Source organism: Tachypleus tridentatus, chromosome 9 (assembly GCF_004210375.1).
Source record: "Tachypleus tridentatus isolate NWPU-2018 chromosome 9, ASM421037v1, whole genome shotgun sequence".
NCBI classification, from domain to species: domain Eukaryota; kingdom Metazoa; phylum Arthropoda; class Merostomata; order Xiphosura; family Limulidae; genus Tachypleus; species Tachypleus tridentatus.
The window spans coordinates 94495874-94509167 of record NC_134833.1 but is presented as its reverse complement, the minus strand read 5'-3'; the positions used below and the strand labels follow the sequence as shown (position 1 = coordinate 94509167).

General features: G+C 32.2%; 1 protein-coding gene across 8 annotated transcripts in view; it reads right to left on the bottom strand.

The window, feature by feature from the left end:
• The window catches only part of LOC143225792 (uncharacterized), a 35444-nt gene that overhangs the window by 14536 nt on the left and 7614 nt on the right, over positions 1–13294 (bottom strand). For all 8 annotated transcript variants that reach the window (XM_076455786.1, XM_076455787.1, XM_076455788.1 and 5 more), the window contains 3 exons: positions 9444–11431; positions 4695–4828; positions 2482–2766 (listed from right to left, as the gene is read on the bottom strand). In XM_076455786.1, the coding sequence (XP_076311901.1) occupies positions 2482–2766; positions 4695–4828; positions 9444–11431 (2407 nt within the window). The remainder of the gene's footprint in view (positions 1–2481; positions 2767–4694; positions 4829–9443; positions 11432–13294) is intronic.

Below are 13294 nucleotides of genomic sequence, written 5' to 3'. Positions count from 1 at the left end.
GTTTTAATGGGGTAGAACAAAATCAAGATTTTTCTACTATGAAGATACAAGATCAAACTCTTAGCCACAGCCAATTCAGAAACTAGTTATTCTGGTGGCTACTCTGAAAATGAAAGCATATTAGCAGCCGAAACACAGAATAAAAACTAATTAGAAATAAGTACATAATTATAATTTTTTAAATTATAAATATACCCCCTTATGCACATATATATATAGCTATTAATTAATAGCTATACTTAGATGATCATGTATACCACGATAAGATTACAACCACTGATCTTTCTGTTAGTCAGAACATTATATGAACTTAAAAAAAGAAAAGAAAAAATAAGATAATTCTGGCAGAAAATATATAACCATAAAACCAGGTAGAGAAACTGTATTTGAGGTTGTCTGTGTGCCTACAGATTAGCCTATGCTTGGTCATTCACCTACTCTGTTTATTCTATGACGATCATAACATCTACAACACCCATTGAAAGCATCCAATTTTGGCACTCAGCAGACCCTAGCAACATATGACTATATAACTGTTCATGAGACAGCCATTCCAGAGCATTATATCAACAATTAAAAAGCAAAGCGATGTACTGCAATAACCCAGGTACCACGTAATCACCACAATTCCCCCCCTAAGCTAGATGTAACACTCTCCTGCTGTGAAAATAAATAAAGGTGTGCATATAAATGACTAAACTGAATCAACTACAAAACCTTAGAGCATATATAGTAATATTGGGAAACAATCTCCATGTTGACCTGGATATACTAATGAGAGTTGATATTTTTTAAATTGAATTATTTACTTGTCTATGACATGGCTTTGTTATTCAATTTGAACAATCATCATATTTATTATTTTCAACTGTCCACTAATTTTTCTTATTTGGAAAATTGTTTTTATTAACAATTATTTTGTTTTAGTGTTTTGAAGTAAACAAGTCACACTTCAACATTTAACATGTAAGTATTGTATAAACCTTTTTTTTTTGTAAAATACATTTGTATTAAAACTATTATACATACTCAAATTCTCAAAGTTACCTTACAAACTTTAAAGTTTTCTTTAAATATTAAGGTCTAAACATCCACAATATGCAGTTAAAAAATAATATTACATTTTTCCTACTGATAAATACTTCAGTATCTTCAAATGTTATGTTAAGAATTGTTACCAATGAAATAAGAAAGACATTAAACCAGTTTTCTCAATTTCTGGAAATTTCTATTTGGTAGATTGCCACTTAAGCAAAATTACTATTCCAGATGAAGAAATGTCTACCTAATAAACAACTACATATTATGTATTCCTAATGAATAAAACATTGTTATACTATCATGGTCAATTCAGGTATTCTTTTATTTTTTATTCAATATTTTATACCCTCATAAACATCATCATAATTGGTCACACTAAAAGAAACTTTAGGAACACTGTGATTTAGTGACTTTGCACTTTAGACTCGTAGTTGGATGATTGAGTTTGAGCATAGTTTGGATCATTTTGTTGTGTCTTTGAGCAAGAAATTTTTCCCCATTTGTTCCAGCCTATCCAATATTTTGGATAGCAGCTGTAAACTGGGATTAACCTGCAATGGATCGGCACCTTTTCTACTTGTGTCACTTGAAACCAGAGTTCAAAAGTCCAGCCCTATGTGGCTTGCTAAGGTATGCCAAGGCTTTAACTTCTCTAACTAATGGAAAATTACTGCTACTAACATAACACTGTATAAATTTTACTATATATCTTAAGCTGTCTCACATGTGACTTCCCTCTGATGTTATAACGAGGGAGTGGCTTAAGTTTATTTGGTTAGAAGTTACTACGAGGAAGTGGAGAGCAAGGTTACAATTTAAAAATATATATATAACTATGCCATAGTTCAAGCTAACAGTTAGTGTTTACATATTCCCTATGTAATTTATACTATATTTTTTTTATTTTTTGTTACTTCTATTAATACTATTGGTTCTATTAGCTCGTATATAGAATGCTATTACATTTGATTTTGATTTAATGTTTACTATTATTATAATAGAGATTATTATGTAGTTAGAACTTACCTATATCCTCTAATCTGGCCAAACTTTCTAGGATCTTATTAAAATTATAACTGAGAATATTGTTAATAGCAAGAGTACCTAATTGAAGAAACAACACATTTTAATTTTAATAAAAATATATAACGTTTAATTAGCTACATCTACGGTCAGATTAATTTTAAGTTTCACTGTACATACATAGATTACTGATATTGGAAATTATTATTTTGAAAGTCTTTAGGTTAAAGGGATTTTTATTTTTGTCTTTAATTGATTTTTGAATCTATGTGCTTTCATAAAGTTATGGAAAATATTATTTTAAAGCTTCTGTTTGAAATACCAAATCAACTTGTTAGTTTATAAAACCTGTTACAGTGAGTGTAGATATACCTATAAGAAACAAAGGAGAAAATTTCACAGTTCTAATTAACTTACAGATGTCCAGTGCCTGTAGTGCCTTCTAGAACCTCGAACTCTAGTTCTTGAAGATCTTCTGCTATGGCTTCTGGCAGCTTCACGAGATGATCTGGTGGAGAATCTTCTACTTGTTGACCCCCTTTGTGTGTGAGACAATGATGAGATAGATCCTTCACTAGATGTTGAGGTCGTTGCCAGCATATCCATAAGATCCCACACTGGAGGAACTCTCTCCGAGTCACTGTCAATAACACCCAAGGAGTCTGATGTGTCACCATCATTTTGTTCAGCATCAAATTGAGCCTATATAGGAAGTACAATGATTGTTTGTATCAGATATTTAAGAAAATAACACAAGTGTTCTCTGAACTAGATGTTCCTGATTTTCAAGTAATAAATTGGAAAGAAGTATTTGCACTATAACAACTTTTGATACAGAATGTGTACCTTCACAAAATTTGGCAAACTTTCAGTAAAAATTGCAAGTAATTTATGTAAAAAAATCAGATTTTTAATGAAATATTTTTACCAAAGATTTGTTTGTGAAAACAGTGTTTCATTACTAATCTGAGTGCAAAGTGATTTCATGTTATGATTAAAATAATCTATTCATACCAAAAATATCACATTATTTGTGTAATTTCTAAAACCTTCTAAATACATTTAAAATGTTTGTTTGCAGTAACACTTCGTTTTATGCTATTTCCCATACGCTAATAACTATGTGAGGTCTGTCACTTGATCAATCTTGTAAACATCATCTAAAACATTATGAAATAAATATAAATTATGCTTTTTTCATGCTAGAATGACTACCTATTATAACACAAAAATACAAATGTTTAGTCTAAGTAGCTTAAATCTCAAAATGCCATATATTTACATATATATTATTTTGACCTTCCAGTCATGCCTAGCTAACATTACCTAACTTGCACTCATGTTACATTTACAGTAACATAAAACTGCCTTTTAGTCTTCCCTATCTTGGCTATGTTTTAGTGAACTATTATTTTGTAATGTAAGGTAACATCTCAATTACTGTGTGTGTAGATTGTTACTATTTAATACTATTCTTAAACTACAGAATATAAATCAAAAAGCAAAACAAACAATTATCTCTTCTTACTACAACCTTTGTATTTGGTTGCTGAGCCTTTTAAAATTTTGCACATGAAGGATATTAAAAAGTTTTTATATTTTATATATTCAGCTGAATAACCAAAAAATCATAAATAAGTGCACTGATACCACAGATTTCCACATAACTTATTAAACTTAGTAACTAAGATGTATCTAGGTTTTAAAAAATATGAAACTTCAAGGAAATAAAAGCCACAATGTACCTCACTGGACTCTTGAGCTGAAAGAACATGTTTGCCTTTTCAAAGATTAAAATAGCCAAGAAAATTATTCTGAGGGCATTCTAAGTTGTTGATTGGTTATTCACATGTCATATATAGAAGTAGGTGTATGTAAGGAACTGTTTCCAAATATGGAAAGAGATGAATGGAGCCACTGTGTTTGATTCAATACATAAACGATATCATATAAACAATACATTCTAGTTTGATAATATTAGTAATTTGAGTTCCTAATTTGTATGAAACTACAGACTTAGTAATTTGACATCACAAACATATAATTTTAAACAGTGCTGCATTTAACATACCATGTGACTCACTAAAATCTATATTTGGATGTGTTCTTACATTTACTTTTAAATTAAGAAATTAAGTCATATATAACATTAAAGCTTGAATTATAATCTACAATTTGATTCCAAACTTAGAGGCATAAATTCATAAAATAGTAGTTCAAAAATTTTTAATTGCAAGTTAACAAATGCAATGATATGGTGTTTGATCTGTGACCCATCATAATATTTCAATGTTGCAAAAAATATTTAAAATTCTAACATTCAATTTCATAATTTATAAATTAAGTATGCTAACCTAATAATTTGTCTTGCAATTAATGGTGTATCATAACTTAAGTATATCAAAACTGGTCAAGAAGTGTGTTTCATACTTCACTGTTTCCAAACAATAATTCCCTCTCTCTTTAACTCCATTGAACATTAAACAGTTGATATGCTATATAATATCAAATAACAAATTCAAAGAAATATTATAACATTACTCCCATACCTAAATTAATTTAGGCTACTATATGATGAAGTAAAATACATTAAAAAACCCCAAAGATATTTTATTGAACAATGTTCTTACCTGCAGTATCCTTGCAAGTCGTTCATCTTCTTCCATCTGATTGACCTGAGCAACAGGATCAGGAGAAACAACAACAACCTCTCGGTCATCACTTGGTGGTGTTCTGTCACTATAACTAGGTGTACCAGTTGTATCTTTAAAATAACAAAAATAGAAAGAGAATGAGTTTCTTATTCCTTTCCAACATACAAAGCACCATTCAAGTGTTTAGTGCACACCAGCATATCCAGTTTCAAAATTTGAATGAAAAAATCACAATATGCAAAAAATTAAACCTTCATTTCTGTGTAGATCTAAGAAGTTTCACCAACAAAAATTCACTCTTCAACAGAGCTGGTCAAATTAACAACTATAATTGGTTAAATGTGGGCAATGATTGTACCAATTAGTCTTGAAAATCAATAAACTGATCAAAATTATGACTAAATAATTTTCACAAAAGTAAGCAACCAATAAGAGTCTAATTAGTATATATTGTTTTTCATTTTTCCAACAATTGATTATTAAATCAATTGACGAAATAAACAGCCAATCAAAATTAGTTTCCAATTATTTACTGCTTTTGATTCTTCCAACTATCCAAAATATTACCATTGTTAGTGGCTTGTTAAGCTATTTGGTTAGTTTTTTCCTGTTCACAGGTGAACTTGTTGTTGGGGTGTATCGAGTTAACATGATTGAAAAAAACTGTATGTGTTCTGTAGATGTGAATCCAGCAACTGTATCATCAACATACCTGTACCAATATAGTGGTGGGTGTAAAGGCTGAATTGATCGCTTGTGATTTAATGTGTCATGAAAATGTTGGCTAGAACTGATGACATGGGATTCCCCACACTTAAGCCATTTATTTGAAGGTAGTTTTGGTTATTGAACATAAAGTTAGTTTTGGTGGTAGTGAATTCTATAAGGGTTGCTAACTGGTTGCTGGGGATGTGTATCAATGGTTGGGGTCTTGGATATAAAGTTCTAAAGCCACCCTGCCAGCTTCAGTCATTGGGGCTTCTGTGAAGAGGGAGATTACATCAAAACTGGCTATTAAGGCTTTATGATTTAGTTGATTAATAATATATTTAAAGTTGAAAGAATCCTTTTTCTTAACCTCAAATCACTAGAACTGATACACAATTCAAAAATCACCCATACTAAATTATATGTTCCCTGAGACTCGGCAAATGAAACAAAACGAACACTCTATATATTAAGAAACCAAATAAACACAGCCACAAAGCAATGCTCACCCGATAAAATTAATGATGAAATCAACAAAATAAAACAACACTTCATCAACATCAACAAATTTCCTCATAAAACCATGGAAAAAATTATACATACATACCTAGACTGGCAACAAACAAACAAACAATAAATCCCAAGATACAACAATCTACAAAACCTCATACTGCTGCATACCATATGTTCCCAATATAAGCAAAAAAATAACCAACATTTGGAAAAAAAACTTATAATAAAACACAACATTCCAATAAACATCAAATTTATTCAAAAACCAGGTACAAAACTAAAGTCCATACTATGTAAAAACTAACACAACACCAACATAATTTATAAAATGCAATGCAACAACTGCCACGACTTCTATATTAGAGAAACAAGCAGAAAAATGGAAACTAGATTCAAATAACAAAAAAAACACCACACGTTTTTGAGCACTGCAAATCAAATAAACACAATATAACCATAGAAAACACCTAGATATTAAGTAGATAAATAAATGCAAAATAAAAGAGGCCTTACTTATACAGCAACTAAAACCTAAATTAAACCAATTTTAAAGAACACCCTTATACCTATACTAATTAATAACCTAACATCCACCTACAACACCCCCTACAATCCCATACCAGTTTATACTCTCATCCCTTAGATACGTGTCCATCAACAGTCACATTCAAACACTCTTTCTTAACCTGAAGATGACCTAGGAAGGTCAAAATGTTGTTCTTTCCTTATCAGTAAAAGTGTTAATACCCATACCAACTTTCAAGTGGGTTTCTTGTCATCAGGAATGGGAGATGATGCAGGAAGCATCCATCACATAACTATTAGAAGGATGAAGACCACAAACAAAGAGGAGGAGGGCTTAAGGGAAAAATGGTACAAGGAACATGCAAGAATGGGTTCAAATGGAGAACTGAACAAGGAATGAAGGACAAAATGAAAATCCAATATAGCAAAATAAAAGGATGTGGAGGATGGACAAGACAAAAGGAATGTAAAAAAAGGAAAACAGCAGGTGAGGAGAAAGCTTTCCAGATTTGGGCAAATCATAGTGTGTTCAACAGGGCAGCCCCACAACTAGAAACACAGTTGACACAGACAAACCATAAACAAACTACCACACAAAAAACTGAGAAAGATGAGGTACTGAAGAAGTAAAGGAGCAGAAGCAAAAACAAATTGACCAAGGTCTGAAGGCAGATTACTGCCTCTTGTATACAGAGGAGAAAGAATATCAAATGGAAATGAAAAAGAAATAAGCTACATGAGGAATAAATCTTTCAGGAGTAGGAGGATATGATACAAATCCTGACAAACTGCCAAAATTCCTGAATATTTAAAATGGAAAGTACCTTCTTTGACAGACCAATGAAAAAGGCTGGGTCTGACAAAGACTGGAATTGAAGAAAACAAACAATAAAATAATATATTAAGTGGGATTAAAAATAGGCTTCTCCAACTAGGCTATAGAACTCAAAGAAGTAAGCAAACCAACTAGACATGAGAAAAGAGGATCAGGAGACACTCGTCCATGAAAAGTAGAGTGAGAGGACTCAACAACTGAAAATGACAGGCCAAAGGGCATATCAAATAGCAACACTCAAAACAGGAAAACCAAAATCTCATAGATGAACCAAAGAAAACAACATGGCACTGGAACAACTGGAATACATACATAAGCATCCATCATAATTATTCAGTCATCCAAAGCCCCAGGGTAACACCTGAGAGAGAGAGAAAGAACTCCACAGAGAAGTGAGATGGCTCCATATATAAAGTTAACTGGACAGCAATTAGACAGGAGTAAAACCCTGGTTAATTTGGTACTACCTGTTCAACAACCCCTTTGTATAGTAGGTCTTGAACCCACAAGGCAAGATGACTGGAAAAGGTGTTGAGGAGAAGGGAAGAAGATTTGGAAAGTGGATGGTGAGAAGGGAGCAGAACTGTAAGCAGAAATCTTTAGACAGAACCCACAGAACTGTTGTGAAGTGTAGCCAAAAAGACAGAGATTAAACATACTTAAAAAACTAATCACTGATGAACTAACAAAACTTAGGAATTTGTGAAGTCTGCAGAGTACATAAAAATAATAATCTAGCAAAAATATTAAATAATAAGCAACACCTAAAGTACAAAATATCTGAAGAAATGTAGAAGATAAACTACATGTAAAAACTGAACTTGTAAAAGTCCACTCAAAGAATGGATAAGATAAAGATCACAAAAATGAAAACCTACCCTGAAAAACATGAAAATGAAAAAGCACCCAGCTAATGATAACAAAATTTCATTCAAATCTAATCAACAATTAAATGTGACTAATAGTAATGGAAAACAAACTTACAAACATAAATAGTGACCAAAGTTATTATTACCAAAACTATTGTACACCACACACACATCACAAATTAAACAAGAATGAAGTAATAATCAAACTCTAAACACAAATTTAAAGTAACTTCAAGGTGGTAAAAGAATTATAAAAATCTAACTTACCATATACTGTGTAGAGAATACATGAAAGCCCTAAATTATTGTTTGAGAAAATTAGATCAACCAATACAAGCTCACATAAGACTTACTAAATGTCAGTATACCTCCTAGGAGTGAGAAATACATGCTTAATACTCAACACAGATCTCCAGGGAAAAAGAGTAATACCTAATCCAGGCATTTACATGGAGGCATTGTAACAGGTGGAAAGAACCACAGAAAGAAATTTTAACTCAGTAGTTATATACTTCCTTTCAAAAAACTTAACATAAAAGGAAGAAATTCTCAGCCAATGTAATACACAAACTCCCTTCAAACTAAAACCTGTAATTCTTCAACAGACATTGTCAACTCTGAGGCCTGGGAACTCATATCAGAACCATTGTAGACTGTCATGGGACCTCATATCTCAAATCCATATGAACAAATTAAAATTCAGTAAACAGAAATATCACTAAAACAAAGTAGAATCAATGGAAATCAAATACAAGGGGTCAAAACTAATATAAATTTATGATCAAGTATAATCAAAATGTGAGAAGTTAGACACATTTACACACTAGAATGTCAATTAACAAAGTGAGGATTATTCTAGAATAGTAGTGAAAAGTAGCTGTGACAATATAGATGGCACAGTACGAGTGATGGAGAGTAATTTCATGATTAACACATTCTGAAATGGTATAGAACTGATGGGATATAAAGACTGGTGCACTGTAGCAAAATGTTTTTAGCAATGCTTAGAGAGCAGACCAGGATCAAAATAGCATTGGGTGAAAGGAAGTTGTACCCTTGTGAAAAATTAACATTTTATTTCAGCTAATCTTAATATCCAAAAAACATACATTGCACTCTTGTTACTTTGTGTAAAATGAAAAGATGTTTAAAACTATATACTTGAATGTACATAAAAGTAGGAGAAACAGCATCCTATACATATGAAACAAAATTATTTGTATAAAACATACATTTATGCGAGTTTAAGGCAAAAAATGGGAGTTAGAAACATACCACTATCTACAGAACGCCAGTCTTGATCTGTACACATGCCAAGGGAAAGGTCTCTGCTTGTAGAACATGGTCCATGGTTAGAAATCATGATAACCTCATCATCGCTACTGTGGTCTTGCTGCCTATTTCTGCTAGCTCTTGAAAGAGCAGAACCACTTCTTAGTTCTCCTGGTCTTATATTTTTACTTACTGAAATTCCCCTTTGGTTTAATACATCCTTTCTAGTTCTGTTTTCAGACTGTGAACTATGAGAAATTGGATTAATAATTTCTTCTTCACTCTCTAATTCAGCATCATATAAGTCAGGATTTAGATGAGCCAAACTTAGCGTTTCTTGACTGTGTGTTCGTGAATAAGAACTACCTGTTCTCTCACGTACATGTCTTTCTACAAGCCGAGATTGTCGGCCTCTAGCGTGCAATGACTTTTGATGTTTGCTGTGATGAAAATTAGAAGATCTATTAGTTACACTTTTTGGAATACAATTATCAGTATTATTAAGATTTACACTACCATTGGCTTCTTCAGTACTTGTGTCTTGAATGCTGTTTATACTGTTCAAAGATTTCTGTTGTCTTGAAACTAAAGGTAATTTATCTTGGTATTTTCTACATCTTCTTGCCGAATTAGCAGACATAAAAAGTCGTTTTTCTTTCTCTACAACTGGTACATGTCTGTTTGCACTAGAATTACTTGTAGAAGGCAATGATTTGCAGGCCTGACCAACAACTGTCAGACAGCTTCCTCCATCAGATTTTGATATGTGATTGGTGCCACCATCTGGTACATAAAAATAACTTTTTTCTCTGGTAGGATGACTCTTACAAGTAGTTTGTCCATTTAAAATTTGAACTGAAGGTGTTTGTTTGTTACTTTTTTCACAATGTTCCTCTAAGGATGATTGTTTCTGACATAAAGGTGAAGGTACTTGGTTATGAAACTTGCAAGTACTATCTTGCTGTGATCTTACTGATGAGTTTTGTGGTAATGATGTGATTTTAAATAAATCCTCATCACTGTCACTATCAACATATTTAACCCCTTTAGTTGGACATTTGAAAGGAGAAATGAGTGGTTTTAATATATTTCTATGGAAGTGATGCCTCAAAGTTGACGGAGCAGGCTTACTTGATAAAGAAACATTTATATCACTCAAATTTGGTTTACTGTTAGCCACAGCTGCTTCATACTTTCTAAATGGTTCAGACTGATCAAAATTAAATTCTGTAGAATGAGCAGTGGAATGTTTATTAATATTTCTGTTGCTACCTATAGTGCTAGAAGACTTTTTGTTCTCAATGACCTGAAATGAACTTTTCTTTAATCTTTGAAATCCTGCAGTATCATTCTGGATTTCTTTCATGGCATATTTTTCAGAAGTAGACTCATTAGTGCAGAAAGATGGTAGAAACACGGGGTTTTCCTTGCTAGATGATGTCCAGCTATTAAGCGCTGAACTAGAAGATGAACAATTTTTTTCCGGATGAGAAACACTTGGAAATATCTTACACTGAGTGAAATTATGAGTTCTTGTTGGCAGACATTTTTTAATACACAGATCAGAAGATATTCCAGATGAAATGAAATCAGTACAGGATGAGTTTGAAGAGTGTGTGGTAAAACAGTTATCACTATTACATAAAGACAAAGAGCTACTAAATGGAGGAGAAGAAATGACAGATGTATCATCCAAATTACTCTCTTTATTTTCTGTAACATGAGAAACCTGCATGCTTTCAGTAATTTGATGTCCAGTCAGGTGAGGTAGACTGTCTGAAGAAAATGGTGTATTCTTTGATCTTTGTTTCTTTTCCGTAACATAAAACTTGCAAGACATTGAAAAAATATCATCTCCTACAAATGTCTCAATAACATCATTAGATTGAACTGAGGTACTTCTGTCTTCTAGCTTGTCATTTAAGCATGTTCTTTTGGGTCTGTTTAGTTTATGTTCGTGCTTTCTTCTTTTATTATTCATTATGATAGGGCTAGAATGAAAAGAGCATTGAGTCATGTACAATTTTAAGATGAATAACTTTATATGTTTTTTACATTGACTTAAACATCTCAAAAGGTTTTGAGTTTTAAACATAAATGCAAAATGTTACCTAATAATGTATCAGTAAATTACATTTTATACTGAGAAGAAAAAAAATGCTTTGAGTATCTTATTCTATATTATGTTTATTATCATAATTTTATACAAATCATCAAAACAGAATTGTAAGTCAATGAGACCAAATAAGGGGGACTGAGTTGACTACAGATTGGGAGAGTGTCACAGTTTTCAGTATTCAAGTTAGAACAACAAAAATTACTCCAATACAAAACTTAAACTGTTAATTGTGAAGAAAATGCACTGTCAATCACACACATTTAAAGAAATTCAAGAACATACAGATATTAAAAAGTTGGTCAAACAATGTTTCTCATAATCAGTGATGTCGAGAAACCCACTTGTTGAGAAATATATATGCAAAAACGGCTCATTTGGGTTGAGAAAATATTTTACATAGAAGAGCAAACAACGTTTCGACCTTCTTCGGTCATCGTCAGGTTCACAAAGAAAGAGGTAACTGACTGGAAGCTGACCACATGTTTGAAAGGGGTTGTGTAACTGAGTGTCGGAATGTAGAGGGCGGTGTTAGATGTTTGAATAAATAGATTTTATTTATTTTATTATATTAATATAGGTATAAAGCCGTTCCTTTATATTGGTTTATTTTGGGTTTAAGTTGTTGTATAAGTAAGGCTTCTTTAATTTTGCATTTGTTAACATATGTAACATCAGCCAGCTCATTCATCAAAGACTCTTTTAATTTCAAGTCTAATCTAAATCAACTTAATCATAAAGCCTTAATGGCAGTTTCGATGTTATATCCCTCTTTACAGAAGTTCCAACCACTGAAGCCTGCAAGATAGCCTTAGAACTCTATATCCGAGACCCTAACCCAACCATAGAAATTCCCAGTAACCAGTTAGCAACCCTAATAGAATTCACCACGATAAAGACAAACTTCATGTTCAACAACCAAAATTATATACAAACAAATGGCCTAAGCATGGGCAACCCAGTATCACCAGTTCTAGCCAATATTTTTATGACACAAGTTGAAACACAGCATTACATCCACCACAATACTTGTACAGATATGTAGATGACACGGTTGCGAGATTCAAATCTACAGAACACATACTTAATTTTTTCAATCACATTAACTCTATACATCCCAACATTAACTTCACATGTGAACAGGAAGAAAGCAATCAAATATCATTTCTTAACCTCAAAATTACAAGAACCGACACACAATTCAAAACAGAAATCCACCAAAAAATCACCCATACTGGACTATGCATTCCTTGGGACTCAGCACATGAAACAAAACAAAAACTCAACATACTAAGAAACCAAATAAACACAGCCATAAAACTAAGCTCACCAGATAAAATTAACGATGAATTAGACAAAATAAAACAATACTTCATCAACATCAATAAGTTTCCCCCACAAACCGTAGAAAACATTATACGCACACACCTAGACAGAAAGCAAAATCAACCAACTAAAGTAAATATATCTCACAAATCAAAAAATCATGAAACCATATACTGCTGTATATCATATATTCCTGACATCAGCAAACAAATAACCAACATTTGGCAAAAATTAGTAACAAAATATGACATTCCAGTTATACCAAATTTATTCAAAAACCAGGCACAAAACTGAGGTCTATACTATGTAAAAACTACACTGACAAACACCACACCAACATTATTTACAAAATACAATGTGATAACTGCCACGACTTCTATATTGGAGAAACAAGTAGAAAAATGGAAACCTG